We start from the raw sequence: 18203 nt of genomic DNA on the forward strand, positions 1-18203 counted from the left end.
TAAAGTCTGGCAGCTTGATAAAAACCCTTTAATGCTTTTCCAAATGAGCAAATTTTATGCCTAAAAAAATACGGGTGGAAAAATACCGGCGGCAGATGCAGTAAAGATAACATTTGGTGCGCATGAGAAAACAGCTTCCTTCTGTAAATAAAAACCCAGACCCCGCACGGCATCTAATCCCAAATCAAGCTAATCGCTCATCAGCAAAGATAGCTGACAGGGCGATTAAACACAGGGCAGATGCACAAGGAGTCTTTAAAACATTTAGTGCGGCAATAAATTGAAGTAGTTTTATACAGGCTCAGCCCAGGGTTACTTGCTGCTGGAGGCGGGGGTGCTGCATACTGAATAACAGTGTGCAATTAAATGCTAGGGACCACACCTAAAAAATGACAGTTTTAAAGGGAATTGGTAATTAGCGCTAGCTATAATTGTCCCTGGCACAAAATGCTTTGTTGCAGACAACAGGACAAGATGGAGACAATAGGGCAAGGTGGAGACCAGAGGGAAAGAAGGGACAATAGGGCAAGATGGAGGAGGAGTAGGGGCAAGATGGAGACAGTAGGAAACAATGGCGATAGAAGGGAAGATGACGTTTGTTGGAGAAGATTGAGACAGGAAGTAAACACAGAGACAACAGAAGAAGACTAAGACAACAGAAGATGATGAAGACGAGGCAAGTTGGAAACAGCATGACAAGTTGGAGACTGTAGGAAAATTGGTGCCTTTAGGGCAAGATGGCCACTGCAGAATAAGATGGTGACAGAATGAGATGGTCACTGTAAGAAAGATTCGAGACAGCAGGACAAGATGAATACAGCTGGAGAATATGGAGATAACAGGACAAGATGAAGATTGTAGGACAAGTGGAGGATGGGGTGTAAACATGCAGACAACAGAAGAACATAACAATATTGGAAGAAGTAGGGAATGATGGTGATCACAAGACAAGATGGAGACAATAAGGCAGGATGGAGATCATAGGACAAGACTAAGGATGTAAATATAGAGATGGCAGGACCACATGGAACGAAAGGCAGCTTGGAGACATAAAAGCACGATGGTCAAAGCAGAATAAGATGTTGACAGAATGAGACGATTAGTGAAGACCCTAGATTGAGCCATTAGGACAAGAAGAAAATTGAGACATTTGGAAAACATGAAGGTTGCCCAACATGCAGCCCTTCAACTGTTGTCGAATTACAACTCCCAAAGCACTAATAGCTGAAGCCAAGGAGGACTATGGATAATGTAGTTCAACTAAAAGTGAAGGGCCATGGGTTTTGAAGTCTGAGAGTCCTATCACTAGTTAGTCCTGTTAAGGCAGTCATACACAAACATTTCATTGCACAGACTTGTCTGCTTCTCTGCTGCATTCACTCTGCTCTTCAGCAGATCAGGGGGAGAAACATTCTACTCTTACTTCAGACGCACATTCTCAGGCAGACGAAGGTGAGCGGTTACACAGAATAAAAACGGAAAGATCCAGATCTCAGGGACACTCAAAGACTGATTTCTCCTTCAGAACACTCAGATCTACAGAGGGTTCTTTCCTGGGTCCATCATTCCCATCAATTGTAATAAACGACGGATGCACCGAATCCACTATTTTGGTTTACGAATCCCGAACCGAATCCGATTTGCTGCCCTGCCCACAATTTGCATATGCAAATTAGGATTTGGACTCCGGCCAGGCACAAGGATTTGGTTGAATCTGAATCCTGCTAAAAGGCAGAATCCTGGATTCAGTGCATCCCTATAATAAACAGGTAAGGCCTTGAGTACAAAGGAACCCAACACTGCTTAAAATCATAGCAAATGTTCACACTTACTTAATTCCTAAGGCAAGTGCAACTAAGGCAGTGGACAAAAAACATATGAAATAATATATATTTACATATTTTCAGGGGTGACTAATTGCACATCCAGCTCACAGTCCACGTGCCCAGAAATCAGATGGAAAAGTTGCCCCCTTTAACCCAGGCATCTGCCTCCTACGGGGCTGGGCTATAGATTAGGAACACACTGGCCTTGTTCTTTGCCTTTGCAGCCCATTACAGAGCAGCAGCCAACCTGATTAAAGCGCAGATCCCACTGAGCTCATCCTGCCCTCACTGCTGGGGGGCACATGTGGGTCATGGTACCTGGGGAGGCTGCTTATGAAAAAGCACAGACTGGCAAAATATCAAGAGCGCTGGAGCTGCAGGTGTCTAACATAACAGGCAACTAAAATCAGCCCTGAAATGCTGGCAGCTATAGAAGAGAAAAGCCCCTCTGCCCTGGAATTATCAGATCTATATAGTAGCCAAGATTTACAGCATCCCATAATTATATTTATCTCTATCCACGTCTTTACAATTCCTGCTATCCAGTATTCATCAAATTATAGGTCGGCTTTCTTAAGAAACATTAGAATGAACAGAATGCTCTGTCTGGGTTTCAGAATCTCAGCCAATTAAGCAGGACAGGACTGCTGCTTACAATGGGGATCAGATAAGATCTGTGCAGCCATTGGGACAGAATGTTCTGTTATACATATAGCTAGAATCTCAGCCATAAAGCAGGGCAGGACTGCTGCTTACAATGGGGATCAGATAGAATCTGTGCAGCCACTGGGACAGAATGTTCTGTTATACATATAGCTAGAATCTCAGCCATAAAGCAGGACAGGACTGCTGCTTACAATGGGGATCAGATAGGATCTGTGCAGCCACTGGGACAGAATGTTCTGTTATACATATAGCTAGAATCTCAGCCATAAAGCAGGACAGGACTGCTGCTTACAGCGAGAGTAAGATATCGGCTTATTGGTTAAACTGGTGAGACAGGGTACTACAAGTAACAGGAAAAATACCCCTGCAACATTTTAATAAATAGGGATGGGCGAATTTGACCCATTTAATTTTTGGCAAAAATTTGCGGCCGGCGAAATGTCGCAGATGCCCTTTAAAGTCTATGGGCATCCAAAAAATTGTCACGCGGCAAAATTTTTTTGACGCGCGTCATTTTATTTTACCAAGCAGCCATACAAGTCTACGGGGGTCATTTCCACGGCGAAACAAGGCAAAAAAATTCCCCCATCCCTATTCATAAACTGTAAGAACTGTATTTGCTGTTTTGAAATGAAGTCAAGTAAATTTGCAATGGTCGATGTAGAGAAAGTTCTACACCCAGGCAGACATGTCAACTCACCAGCACAAGTTGCTGGGGGAAGGGCCCCCTTGAATTTTCTGGGACGTTAACGGGCGGTATTACCCAATCCCTCTTCTGTCTTCTAAGCCCCTTGTGATGCTGTCGCCACGGTAACAGGGTACCACTCTGAGACTGCTCTTGTTCTGACTCCTGGCTCTGGCTTCCAGTCTGCAGTTTGCCGTTGATTTCATACGTAACATGCAGGAGAGAGAGGGAACAAAAGAGAGAGAGTAAGTGAGTGCCTTGGACAATAACAATTTATAGCTCACAATAGTAAGACTTCTGAGACCAAAATAATAGGAGGGAGGAGAGCTGGGGGGGCAGGGTGGAGATTTGGAAATTTTAGGGATCATATTGATCAGGAAGCCCCACCCCTCATCTGAATTATTCCTTATTCCTCTATTGCCACTTTCTGTACATGCTTTGGAGCTGGATGAGAAATACTTGGTTCAGCGATGAGCAAATATTTTCGCAAAACTGCTTGAAACAATTGCAGAGAATTCTGGCTCCAATGTATTTTGCATTGAATTTTATTAAATATTTTGCTGTTTTGTTTCAGGTTTCTCAAATTTGTCAGTGAACTGAAATGGGACAGATTTGCTCATTGGGAGGCCAATGGACCCAACACAGCAAGTTTTTGGGAAGCCAATTGACCCAACACTTTTCAGGTCATTGATTAAAAAAAATGGCTGATGGTGACATCATTCATATACAAGCATTGGATCTGTTATTCGGAAACCCGTTATCTAGAATGCTCCGAATTACAGAAAGGCTGTCTACCATAGACTCTCTTTTATCCAATTAATCCAGATTTATAAAAACCATTTCCTTGATTTACCTTGTACTTGTTTCCAAGTGAGATCGAATTAATCCTTTTTGGAAGCAAAACCAGCCTATTGGGTTTATTAAATGTTTAAATGTTTTTCTAGTAGACTGAAGGTATGAAGATCCAAATTATGGAAAGATCCATTATCCGGAAAACCCCCCGGTCCCGAGCATTCTGGATAACCGGTTCCATACTTGTACAAGCAATTGTGATGTCACACCAAGTCCCATGTGTGATTAACTAGATGCACGTCAGGGGATGCAATTTGCATGTCCCCTCTTGTATAGAAAGAGAAAGATGCTTTGCACCAATGAGGCCCTTTTGCATTTTAGTGCCGTCTTTCTCCACTCGTTGGGTTGATGGGGGTCAATCAGAAACTCTCACCCTCTGCAGGAATCAATAAGGGTCCAATGTCTGGTGCAGTTCTATGTCAGGTTTAGTGGATGGCAACTAAGCAGGCCCATAGCAGCAAATGCAGACTGTGGAATATATGCAAGAAATCGTGTTGGCTTGAGAATGCTTTGGATTGAGAGCATCACACTTAAATTCTGTTTTGGGCACAGAAATCATTAAATAGGTTAAAAGCCCCGAAAGTGGCAGCCCTGCACTGCACTTATTTCCATTACATTTTCCATTTACTTTAGTGCTAGAATCCCTTTTGAGTCACCGGCGCTCGGCACAATAGATTGGGAGTAAATAAACCATCATTTTGGGCTCGGTGGCTGTTTTGCTCAGCATGTCTTTATTTAACATAGGCGTTTTTATTTGCAAGCGGCACCACCAGTGATTTTCTCCCAGAGCAGAGCCAGGATTACTAAAGGTGACTGCGGCGAGCGCTGCTATCTAGAGCTGTTAAATCAGAAATATACAGTTAGAGGAGACCTTTTCTGCCCAGGAATATGTATCTAGGAATCAGCAGGCAGCAATCACAGCAGTATAATCAGCCAGGAACCCTCTTGTCGTATAGAGAACACTTGGGGGAACTTAGAGGCCTCTGCTGAACCACTTGGTGAGATGAGCTGTCAATTATAACATACTGGAGACTGTAAGAGGAGATGGTGACAGTGGGGCAAGAAGGAGACCGTAAGAAAAGACAGAGACAGTAGGATGACATGGAGGCAGTAGGACAAGGCAGACAGAGCAAGACGGAGGCAGTAGGATGACATGGAGGCAGCAGGACAAGGCAGACATTAGAGCAAGACGGAGGCAGTAGGATGACATGGAGGCAGTAGGACAAGGCAGACAGAGCAAGACGGAGGCAGTAGGATGACATGGAGGCAGCAGGACAAGGCAGACATTAGAGCAAGACGGAGGCAGTAGGATGACATGGAGGCAGTAGGACAAGGCAGACAGTAGAGCAAGACGGAGGCAGTAGGATGACATGGAGGCAGTAGGACAAGGCAGACAGTAGAGCAAGACGGAGGCAGTAGGATGACATGGAGGCAGCAGGACAAGGCAGACATTAGAGCAAGACGGAGGCAGTAGGATGACATGGAGGCAGTAGGACAAGGCAGACAGTAGAGCAAAACGGAGGGAATAGGATGACATGGAGGCAGTAGGACAAGGCAGACAGAGCAAGACGGAGGCAGTAGGATGACATGGAGGCAGCAGGACAAGGCAGACAGTAGAGCAAGACGGAGGCAGTAGGATGACATGGAGGCAGCAGGACAAGGCAGACATTAGAGCAAGACGGAGGCAGTAGGATGACATGGAGGCAGCAGGACAAGGCAGACAGTAGAGCAAAACGGAGGCAGTAGGATGACATGGAGGCAGTAGGACAAGGCAGACAGAGCAAGACGGAGGCAGTAGGATGACATGGAGGCAGCAGGACAAGGCAGACAGTAGAGCAAAACGGAGGGAGTAGGATGACATGGAGGCAGTAGGACAAGGCAGACAGAGCAAGACGGAGGCAGTAGGATGACATGGAGGCAGCAGGACAAGGCAGACAGTAGAGCAAGACGGAGGCAGTAGGATGACATGGAGGCAGCAGGACAAGGCAGACATTAGAGCAAGACGGAGGCAGTAGGATGACATGGAGGCAGCAGGACAAGGCAGACAGAGCAAAACGGAGGGAGTAGGATGACATGGAGGCAGTAGGACAAGGCAGACAGAGCAAGACGGAGGCAGTAGGATGACATGGAGGCAGCAGGACAAGGCAGACAGTAGAGCAAGACGGAGGCAGTAGGATGACATGGAGGCAGCAGGACAAGGCAGACATTAGAGCAAGACGGAGGCAGTAGGACATGGAGGCAGTAGGACAAGGCAGACAGTAGAGCAAGACGGAGGCAGTAGAATGACATGGAGGCAGCAGGACAAAACAGACCCTAGGGCAAGATGGAAAGAAAGTAAGAAAAGAAGGAAATTGTAAAAGCAGACGGAGGCAGCAGGGCAAGACTGACGGTAGGGCAAGATGGATAAATTACAGAAAAACGGATTAATTAAAACAAATATGGAGACTGAGAAGGTAGGGCAAGATGGAATCAGTAGGACGAGACAGAGAAAGTAGAGCAAGATGGAGGCAGTAATAGAACATGGTTATAAGAAGGCACTTAATTGTCGCTAAAGAAAGTGCAGAACTACAGTCGAATCCCGGGCTACAGTACAATTTGTTGCTTATTTCTAAAAATCTCATTTATACCACACGCGAGACATTCTTATTTTTTCCATCCATAAAAAGCGACGTTTACTCACACAATATAAACCATTACTGGTCGAGAAGCTGCAAACAGAAAATGAGACTGAGTTTGGGGCAAATATTTCGCCCCCGAAATGTAACAGTACAAAAAGCTGCAATCAGCCGTTGGTTTTAACGCTTCTTTCTTTTCCCTGGAGTTCAGGCTGCAATCTGCTCGTTTTTGTGTCTCTATTGATTTCTCTTTCTTTGGTTTTAGAACAGACTTGCTCTGATTCTGCTGGAGGTGGCACTATGCCAGTCATTTTAATTCTGCAGATTTTGGGTACAAACTGACTGCCAAAATAATATTCCTAGTAACAAATAATAATGCAACCCTGCACTGCTGGTTCTGTCTCCTGAAGCAATGTAGCAGAAGCTAGTTGAATACAAGACGTAGAGTACAAATGAATTCTGCTACATTCATTTTGGAGTTGCAACCTGAGAGCAGAAAAGGATAAACAAATACTGATTTCAGTAGCCATTTTATTTACAGTTTAGCACCAGTTTTGCTTTAATGTGAGATGAATTGAGATTTCTGCTTAAAGGGAAAAAGAGCGGCTGATCTGATGAATTTGGACGGTCGGCGGCTGTGTGTATATGGGAAAAAGTCTCATTTAATTATGGAATTTGATTCTGCGGCAAATTTCCCAAGGGGCGACACATATTAGCACCTTATTATCAGGGTCAGGGTAAGTTAAGTGGAATTAAAGAGATACCTGTTGAGACAGATTAGATGCTGCTGGTCCAACGGAGCTTAACTGTATGTGACCGTAGGGGACACATTATCCTGCTGTGACCCCTCAAATACACGTTACTAACGTATTGGAAGATGCCACACAAGGGTAATCAAGTTGGCAGGTGCCATGACTGTCCCTATTCACCTGTCACAAGAGAGGAGGCGGCTTTTCTACTGTCCAATGAAAAACATGACTTTTAAGGGGGACCGTTGCACAGATCATCAGTTGTGATGTCATGTGCCCTGCTCCCACATGAGGCATTATAGAATGTCTCTCGTGAATGCTGGGAGTTACAGATCAGAGACGGCACGACCAGTTGCAATATCTGCCAGTGGCGAATGCACTCTACTGTGGTCCCAATTTTGCTCCAGTCCAGTAACCATAGCAACCAACCAGCAGTTAGATTTCTTGTTTCAGTTAGGATTTTTTTTTTAACAATTCAATTTTATTAAATAAGTACATGCATAAACATACAGTATGTATTCCAAGTATGAGTTTTACCTTGCATTTTGTGATAGGTTGATACAGTGCGACATTACAATAGCAATAAAGCTGATCTGTTACACTATTTTAATCCAATTGCATTAAAGTCAAAGGGACTGCGGCAAATTGTCGAAATTGACGCTGGTGTCTAGATTGATGCCGGCGTCAAGGCGGAAATTCACTGTGAATTCGTGCCTGGCGAATAAATTCGCCCATCACTATATTGCATATTATATAGGTTGGGACCCCAAAACAACAATGTAAAATGAGGGGATGTAAAATGGGGGTTCTACTGTATTTAGCCAAGGGTCCCATACTTTGCCATGATTATCTCATCTTGCGTAAATACGTTTGTATAACGGGATTGTCTGGTTAACCAGGTTCTTCCACAGTGATAGTGAAGGGGGATTACTCGCTTTCCATTGCACTAAAATACATTTCTTGGCTACAGTTCGTATTATAGCAAGCAGTGTCCTGGGCCCCAAGGCTGATCCTATCAAATGTGGGGCCCAATTGGGACCATGTTGGCGGGGCCCCTAGACAAAGTGTTGCTGGCTACTGACACACCAAGTATTTAGGAAAATTAGGGCATACAGGCACAAAATAGAAAGAAAAGGGGCAGACAAGGTAAGAGAGTGAGAGGGATGAAATAGGGGCACATATTAGGGGCACACAGGGTAAGAGAGAGAGGGAGGAAATAGGAGAGTGGACTGGGCCAATTAGTTTGGGGCAGGCTGGGCCGATTCAGCTTGGGAGCAGGCTTGGTTGGATTGGGGGCAGGGAGGGCCTATCAAGGTTGGAGGAAAGCTGGGCCTATGAGAGTTGGGGGCAGGCAAGACCTATGGAGTTGGGGGATAGGCTGGCTTATCAGAGTTGGGGATGGGCTGGACTCTCAAAGTTGGGGGCAGGCCAGGCAGCATCATGTGCTGAGGGAAATATTATCTGTGGTGCGGGGCCCCCAGAGGCCCAATTGGTCCAATAGGCCTAAGGCCGGCCCTGGCTGCGCGGGTATGAGTCACATTGGAAAAAACTTGTGCCCATTCTGTCTAGATCTGCTCCTGGTTTTAGTCCTTCTCATGCCTTCCAGCTGTCAGAGGCATGGATACAGATATAGCCTATACAAATCCAGTGCCTTTCCCTCTAATTAACAGTTTTGCTACATTGTTAACGATGTGTTTGTGTGTGATTAGTAGACAGGTAAATACCTGGCCTCCTTCCAGAGCGGGTGCCACGTGCAGATCTGATTGGTGCTGAGTAGCAGGTGAGTCAGAGCTAATGATCTGTAAACAGGTAATTATTGTTTAATGAACTAACCAAGGTCACAGAGCCATTCGTTACTGTGTGTGGGAGCAGGGACGCTCGTTGTTTGTGATCGTTATGCTTTGTAGAAAAGCCATTATTGTAGGGAATTCATAATGAATTCAGCTCCATCTCCCAGAATCCCCAGCAGCTTAGCGTTAGGAAAGCCATCATGAAGCAGCTCCACATAAAACCAATAAAGGTTTACATTAACCTTTAGTATGTTATGGAATGACTTATTCTAAGCAACTTCTCAACTGGCCTCAATGTTTTTTGGTTTTTTTTTAATTATGAATTATAGGCCTTCTGAATATTTCCAGATGTCAACTGGGGTCGCTGACCCCATCTAAAAAAACAAACAAATGCTCTTTAAGGCTATTAATGTATTATTTCTACTTTGAATTACAAATGTATTATTTCTACTTTGAATTACTCCTATTTCCATTCAGGTCCTCTCTCCTATTCAGATCCCAGTCTCTTATTCAAATCAGCGCATGTTGCTAGGGAAATTTGGACTCTAGTAACCGGACTGCTAAGATTGCAAACTGTAGAGCTTCTGAATAAAAAACTAAATAATTCAAATAGCACAAATAATAAAAAAAAAAATGAAACCCAATTGCAAATTGTCTCAGGATAGCACTCTCTGTATCATGCTAAAAACATAAAAGTGAAAGCCTTTCTGTTGCTAAAAGGATTGTAATAAGTGGGTGATATCGAGTCACAGTGCTGTCAGTTTGTAGCATTCCTTTTCCTTTCTGACTGTACAGAACTCAGTAGGCACTTGGGTAAATCTTTAGTAACTCCCTGTGCCCTACAATCGGCCTTGAGGAAATGGCGCTTCCCATTTGGACACAGAACGTTGCCTTGAGCCCAGGAGGGAGGGGGCGCACATTAGACACTTGGATGCCTTTAAGCTATTTTTGTTCTGTGATCCATCAAATTAGCTCGGCCCAGGTCACCGGACCAATTTCCCAAGTCACAATTGTGTCCCATAAAGTAATTAGCAGGTAATAGCCTCAGATAAAGTCATAATGGCCCCTGTGCCTGGGAGGGAGGGTCACTGAGAGGCAATGCTCACACAACCCGGCCACTCACTTCCAACACTTTCCTCTTGTCTCTCTCCTTATATATTAGGTACCTATCTAGTGCTACCAATCCCTATTTCTGTAGGGAAATGAGAGGAGAGCAGACAGTAACCCTTCCAACACTTTCCTCTTGTCTCTGTCCTTATATATTAGGCACCTATCTAGTGCTACCAATCCCTATTTCTGTAGGGAAATGAGAGCAGAGCAGACAGTAACCCTTCCAACACTTTCCTCTTGTCTCTGTCCTTATATATTAGGTACCTATCTAGTACTACCAATCCCTATTTCTTTAGGGGCATGTTCCTTTGATCAATATGCCCCAATGTGAATCCCCCTCCACCTGTCCATTTAGATTCTTCTAGCATTTAAACTGAAAGGGTTCATCTGTTCCTTAATGCCAGAAAGCCCGCCGATTCCTGCACTGCACTGTTCCATTTGCCTGGTGTGTATAACTTACAGAACTCATGAATATCGTGTATTAACTTATTAATAAAGATAAAGGAATCACACTCTGTTTGAACTCTGTACTCTTGGCTCAATACAGCTTTCTAGCTAAATGAAATCCTGTTAAATCTTCCCCAAAAAAACTCGGTGCAACATCATCACAAGAATTACTGCATCACTGTGTAACTAGAGACAAGTGTTGGAAGGGTTACTGCCTGCTCTGTTCTTATTTCTCATACAGAAATAGGGATTGGTAGCACTAGATAGGTGCCTAATATATAAGGAGAGAGACAAGAGGAAAGTGTTGGAAGGGTTACTGCCTGCTCTGCTCTCATTTCTCTACAGAAATAGGGATTGGTAGCACTAGATAGGTGTCTAATATATAAGGATAGAGACAAGAGGAAAGTGTTGGAAGGGTTACTGTCTGCTCTGCTCTCATTTCCCTACAGAAATAGAGATTGCGCTAGATACCTAATATATAGGGACAGAGACAAATATTTTGGGGTGTGTGCTCTTCACTTGACAGAGCCAGTGTTTACATTCTCTCCCTCTAGCTGCGGCTTAAATAATAGTTTAAGGAACAAATAATGTGCTTGGTCTGATGATTGTCGATGTGATCCGTTTTACTAACATGAATAATTAGGTCTCTCCTTTTTAAACGCTGCAGCAGTAAAAAAAAAAAAAAAAAAAAAATACGCCTTTCATTCGAGACCTCATCGTTGCACCTTTGAGAAATGGTTTTGTGTAATGCCTGCCAGCGTCATGTATATTTAAACTGGTTAATGAGGGTTCTGTCTGTCGCTGTGCTCGTTGGTTGCCATGGAAGCTTTCAGAGGACGGTTTTGTAGGCGTAGACGAGAGAAAGACAATAGCTTTACAAAAAAAAAAAGCTTTTTTTGGGAAAAAAATGAATCAGAGGGATGAGTAGGAGAGTGATGCTTGAATGGTTTGTGCAGTGCAGGCTGTGTCTGTATGTTCTGCTCACGCGTTCCATGCATCGGCAAGCATATTTAATTGTCAGCTCTTGGGGTTTGGTTGAAAATTCTTAATTTCTTGTGACGCAGGCAACAGATTTTTTAGATTGGTGAGGTGTTCCACAGTGCAAGTTCTTAACATTTAATATAAACATGACAATCTGAATAGTCCTAGTCATTTATATATGCATAACCATTCAGAGGTATCACTGGCAATATCCCTGCTTTCTCCTGTATTTACTTAAATTTAGGGCTATAAATGATTACTTCCTGCTTGTGGGCTGCTCGCCGTCTCCTACTCTTCTGGAATGGGGGAGTGGCATAATTTGGGCAGAGCAGGACCATAATCTGTGCTTGTCCGTTTGCATTGATGTCTATGGTTGAGAGTAGCAAGAGCTCCCTCTACTGGTTAGAGACAAACTGCAGCCTCTAAGGAACTAACTCTGTGGGCCCTTCTAGTGATGTGCGGGTCGGGAACGTTCGGGCAGACAATAACACAAAATATTCAGCAACCTAACCGTTCCCCACTTCCGTCTTCGGTTGCATCTATTTATGGACGCTTGCTGCCTAGGGTTGCCATCTGTTTGGATTTCACCCGGACAGCACAGTTTTCAGATTGGCTGGCTGGGGTGTAAAGTGCCTGTCTGGATCACCAAATTAGGAAATCGGGACATGACATTGAAAATAATGACATGGTGATCAGCCACGTCATCAGGCCTGCCCCTGATGTCACCGCCCCTGACATCATCGGGCTTACCACTTGATGTCATCAGTTGCTCCCCCCCACGTCATCCACACGCCTAATGACCCTTTTTTTTTTGTGACGCGTAAAGGTAGCAACCTTATGCTGCCGCACCCGTTTGTGACATCAGAGGAGGGGGTTGGGCACAGGAACCTAAGTAAATGGGGAAGGGTGGGTCAGTTTGGGTGCAAGTCTTGATCAGCTGGGTTGGGTGTGGGTTGAGAATTTCTTGACCCACACTATCCCATACTTTCTAGCCCTTCACTATCCCTATACTCCGTTTTGAAACTAAACCTTACCCATACCTCCCTACTGTCCCATTTTGAGCAGGACAGTCCTGCTTTTGACAGCTCAACCCGCAGTTATTGAAATGTCCTGACTTTCTCTTTCATCTCCTGCAATGAACAGCCAGAAAAAGATACGTTTCTGACTTAATTGGCTTTTGGCAGAGAGCCCAGAACAGCCACCAGGTGCACTAAGATATTTTGTAACAATTTTGAGATAAGCAAATAAGTAATTGTAACACTTAAGATAAGCAGGTCTCTTGGGAGAACTTAGACTCACAGCTTCTTAAAGGGCAATTCACCTTCATTAGCAAAACTGTAATAACTGAAAAAAAACACAAATGTGTTCACATTTTCATAACCTGCCAAATTTTGTAAAATTAACATGGTAATTAGGGGGTGTGGCCACATAACAAAATTGTTGCATGTAGCACAGCGATTATTTTTGCCCCTCTTTCTATTTCCATAATGTTGGGAAGTGTGGCTTACTGCCCCCTCCGCCTGATCAGCCAATGGAGAGCAGCCCAGGGGTAGTAGGAATGGTGGAGAAATATTCTCACCTTGATTCATGGCAGGAGCAACTCTGCCTTGGCCTCATGTTTTCAGCCACAGGCTTCTACTGTTAGTCTGGGACTCACCGCATGAGCAAGATGCCAACAGTAGCAGAAACTGTATTTTAAACCAAATAGTCTGACCTGTAAACCAGTAGGCATCAAATTTAATGCTGGTGTGTAAAGTGTTACATGTTTCATGTGCAGGGGCTCAGTATAAATCTAATAACAAATATGGGCCAATGGGTCAGTCACCCAAGCACCTCTACAGCCTGAGGGCCCCTACTTGGGTAATTCAGTTACAGCTTCATGTTGTACCCAGGGACACCCACCAACTTCTGGTGACTAGCGGAATGCAGGGATGCATGACTTTTATCAGGCTGCGTGCATTGAGCAGAACATTTGATTAACAGGTCGTTATATAAAATTACAATTCCCCTTTCAGGGACGGTACAATTACACAATGGACCAATTCCGTAATTAAATCAGCAAATCAAAGCAAAATACTGTATGTTCCCAGATTAGGGCCACAGAGGGATCAGTTTGGAGCAGGGGCAATAGATTGTGACTTCATTAAATGTCAGTAAACACAAATGGCATCACTCATGATTTCCTCCTACCTGGGAAATAAAATTTCTTTCCAATGAGGCAGCACAGAGTACAGGGCCCCAGGCGCACACTTGGAGAGAGGTATTTGGGTTTTTTTTTTTGCATACAGGCAAGTACTTATAAAACTGACCCTAGTGTGTGTATTGGCAAAATTAGAATGTAAGCTCCACTGGGCAATGAGTCATAGAAATGAATAAAAATCCCTGTAACAGGACAACACTATATAATGGTTACAATAATGTTGTATCAGAATGTTCAGGGCTATGACCCACCGTTCTAATGTTCTACTCAGGACAAGGAAAGGGAGGTTGGTGATGTCAAGGAGATGATGTAATATTAGCCATATGTGATATCACAATTCAAATCCTGCAAAGTAGCCCATTCAAATCCTGCAAAGTAGCCCACTCATTTTCAAATTGTATCGGCAACATATAGGAAGGAGGGCTAATATCTATAGAAGTGGAAGGGATATTAAAGTGGGTTAACACCTTGAGAAGCTAGAGGTTATGCTTTAAAATATTGAACGGTTAATATCTTTAAAGACAGATCGATTAACAGCTTGGTTAAAGGGTTCATACCTTAAAAGGGATGGTTCACCTTTAAGTTAACTTTAAGTATGTTATATTTCTACTACTTCTAAGCAACTTTTCCATTGGGCTTCATTTTTTTTTTTTTTTTTAATTGCTTGCCTTTTTCTTTACGTCTTTCAAATCGGAGTCTCTGACCCCATCTAAAAAAACAAACGCTCTGTAAGGCTACAAATATGTTGTTATTGCTACTTTTGAATACTCACCTTTCTATTCAGGCCTCTCCTATTCATATGCCAGTCTCTTAGTCAAATGAGAGTATGGCTGCTAGGATAATGTGGACCTTAGCAACCACACTGTTGAAACTGCAAAGTGGAGAGCTGCTGAATAAAAAGCTAAATAACTCAAAAAACATAAATAATAAAAACTGAATCAATTGCAATTTGTCTAACTCTCTACATCATACTTAAAGTTAATTCAAAGGTGAACAACCCTTTAATCTCTTTAGACATAGAAGTAGTAATGCGTTTACATGTGTCATAAGGAAGAGTTGGCTGCATCTGGGCCTGTGATCTCTTGCTGTTCAACCCATTTAAACTGAACACATGGGATCACAGGGAAAAACACTGGTGAGTATGAGCCCTTAGACATGGAGAGGGTAATAAATGAGGGCATGGGGGCATATACTGCTAGAAGCAGAGGGGTAAAGTACCTCTAGGGCAGGGATCCCCAACCTTTCGACCCATGAGCAACATTCAGAAGTAAAAGGGGTTGGGGAGCAACACTAGCCTGGAAAATGTTTTTGGGGTGCCAAATAAGTGCTGTGATTGGCCATTTGGTAGCCCCTATGTGGATTGTCAACCTACATTGAGGCTCTGTTTGGCAGTGCATCTGGTTTTTATACAACCAAAACTTGCCTCCAAGCCTGGAATTCAAAAATAAGCTCCTGCTTTGAGGCCACTGGAAGCAACATCCAAGGGGTTGGAGAGCAACATGTTGCACACAAGTTACTGGTTGGGGATCACTGTTCTAGACGAGTATTATTTGGTAATGAGGGGTTAGTACCTTTAGAAGAGTCCGGTTCAAGTGAGTTAGCAATACTAACATTTCTTCAAGATTCAGTACAAGGAGGAAATCCTTGACTTTCCAGAATGACACCAGAACACCCCCTCTCCTTCTTTGCTTTAATAAAAACTAGGGCCTGACAAGTGCCCCTCTATATCCTCTGCTGAAACCTTTCCTGGGGGTCCCAGATGCTTGTCAGCCTTATAGGGAACAAGGGTATGTGAGTGAAAACGGGAGGTGTCAATAGTATCGGCACCAGAAGGTCCTCCTGGAAACCAGGGCTCTCCAGTGGGCAACACATGTATATTCTAATTGAATCAGCAAAAGGAGGGGAACCTGCAGCAATTTAAAGGCAAAGCAAATACTGCTCATTCTGGAGAAATGTACTGTCTGTGTGGGGCCAGGATAACGGGGCAAATTAAATAAATCGGCAGCACATGCCGGGGAGAGCATTAACCTATGAAACTAGGAAAACAACATGGCATCTCCAATACGTATGCACAAATACAATAATGTTCTGGGCACACAATCAGTTATACTGTACTGTCTAAGCCTAGGGAAACATTATGGCATCTCCCTCCTCCCATATGTAAAAATACAATTATACAGAGAAGGAATGTTCTGGGCACACAGTAACTTATACCTTCATAGAGAAACAATATGGCACCCCCCATGAAAATGTATATTTTAAGAGTACATAATTTTAGGACTTAAGTAATTACACCTAACATTCTCCCTCCCAGTATAAGGCAATGTATACTTTAAAGCTATGGCACATCTCCACTGAAGTCAAAGGGAGGCGGCACTGGAAGATTTGGGTTGGTTGAGAATGGCATTTGCTCGGTGTATCTATTTTTAATAGGTCCCCTGCACACTTCTGTGAGTAGAGTAAAACTAGTACCTGATATTGGCTTTGGTTGAGCGGCGTCTCTTCCACGAAGAGTTGGATGGCAGCTTCCCATTTCTCTGGGGTTTCATGATCCCAAGCTGCCACAATAAACTTGGCTTGCTTGGCTGGGATCTGCACCTCTCGTGCCGTGTACACTGCCCCATCTGCACCAACTTTAAAATCCGGGTTATTGGTTTCGTACCAAATGCCCTGTGCTCCCGAACTGCAGCCGTTGAATTTCACTGGAAGACAAAAAAGAATTTGGTGTAAGGCAGAATCTACCCTGACAATATTCAAATATTACTCTATCCCTACTTTCTATACACAAGTATTATTTACTCTACCCTTACTCTCTATACATACATAGATGTTCTCAATCTATCCCTACACTATACACAGATCATTTTACTATACTCCTGCCCTCTATACACAGATAATATTACTCTAACCCTACTCTATAGAGAGATTATTTTTTTTCAGTGGGGCTCCATTCTACTTATTGGCAGGGCCATCTGCCTAGGTGACCAGTGGGCCAATAATTGGGGTCTCCTGGGGGGTGGGCCCAGCTACCTTCATAGTATGGGCCCCATGATTTCTAATGGTGGCCCTAGCTGCACTATGGATAGTTCCTTCATTCCCTGGTATGGACTGAAGTGCTGAAATAAAATGCCATCTATTGGTTGGATATGATATAAACTTGTGCTTGCTATCCATTACTGCCAGAAAATATAAAGTTGCCTAGTAGCTAAGATTGAAAAAAGACCAATATCTTTGCAGCGTTCTTCTATACAGCTGCTGCTCCGCCAGGACCCCACAAACAGGGGACACCTATGCTCACAGTCCCAAGGGCTGATCTAACTGCATTAATGGAAAGCATCTAGCAGCAATGACTATTACATCACCACCCCCATTAAGGGCTAGCTCTTCTGGATGAATATTTATTAAAGGCACATTAGGAAACATTAATGCATGCACGCAGGGAGGGATGTGTCACCATCGCGCAGCTAAATCAACCACCGAATTGAGCAAGTGTCACTTTCTCGAGGGGAAAGTGAAAAAACCGTCACAGATAAAGTTCCCCAGCATTTTATACAAACAGGAGAAATGGCTCCTTTATTGCCGGCGGCTTCATTTCTCAGCAATTTCACTGTCTGCCAATGCTTGACTTAATTAGCATTTATTCAAGGGGAGATGCAAAACAATGCAAATAGGCACTTTTTTCTGTAATAAATTGCAGGTTCTCCGTCCTGAATCCCACGTTACCTTTGGAATAGCAAGAAATGCTTTCTCACCCCCCCCCCCAGATCTCTGCCAGCAGCCCCCTATTATTATATTGCCAGGTCTTGGAGAGATTAATGGGAAGGTGGATACGTTAGATCAGCTAAGTGGTAGAATTCTCCATAGTAAGGCAGAGCTCTCCATGGTGCTGAAATGTTGAGCTGGCAGTTTCATTTGGATCAGTGACCAGCATACGCCCCCAACTCACATTCTGGTCTGGAGCTCACAGAATGGGGGCAATTAAGGAAATGGAGGATTCTAATGATAAATCGTACTGTTTGGAGGGGAACAGGCGCACAAAGTATAAAAACTCTGGTTCCCTAGTGGACAATAGATCTTTCCGAGGACACAAAATAATCCTGTCAAGGTTTCAGCACACATTACTGAAAGGTCTTTTTTCCCAATGAGAATGGAAGAGTTGTTTCTCTCCCAGACCTGGGTATAGTAGTAGACAATAGACGGCTTCCATGGGGGTTTGGGCAACTTTCAGCAAATAAGAAAATCTAAGGCTACTGCTATATATAGCACAGGGCCAGTTGGGGTC

General features: G+C 43.7%; 1 protein-coding gene across 2 annotated transcripts in view; it reads right to left on the bottom strand.

Moving 5' to 3' along the window:
* Positions 1 to 18203, bottom strand: part of LOC108702627 (cadherin-4) — a 459604-nt gene that overhangs the window by 56913 nt on the left and 384488 nt on the right. For both annotated transcript variants that reach the window (XM_018238223.2, XM_018238222.2), the window contains 2 exons: positions 16394 to 16623; positions 3193 to 3360 (listed from right to left, as the gene is read on the bottom strand). In XM_018238223.2, the coding sequence (XP_018093712.1) occupies positions 3193 to 3360; positions 16394 to 16623 (398 nt within the window). The remainder of the gene's footprint in view (positions 1 to 3192; positions 3361 to 16393; positions 16624 to 18203) is intronic.

Source organism: Xenopus laevis, chromosome 9_10S, assembly GCF_017654675.1.
Source record: "Xenopus laevis strain J_2021 chromosome 9_10S, Xenopus_laevis_v10.1, whole genome shotgun sequence".
NCBI classification, from domain to species: Eukaryota; Metazoa; Chordata; class Amphibia; order Anura; family Pipidae; genus Xenopus; species Xenopus laevis.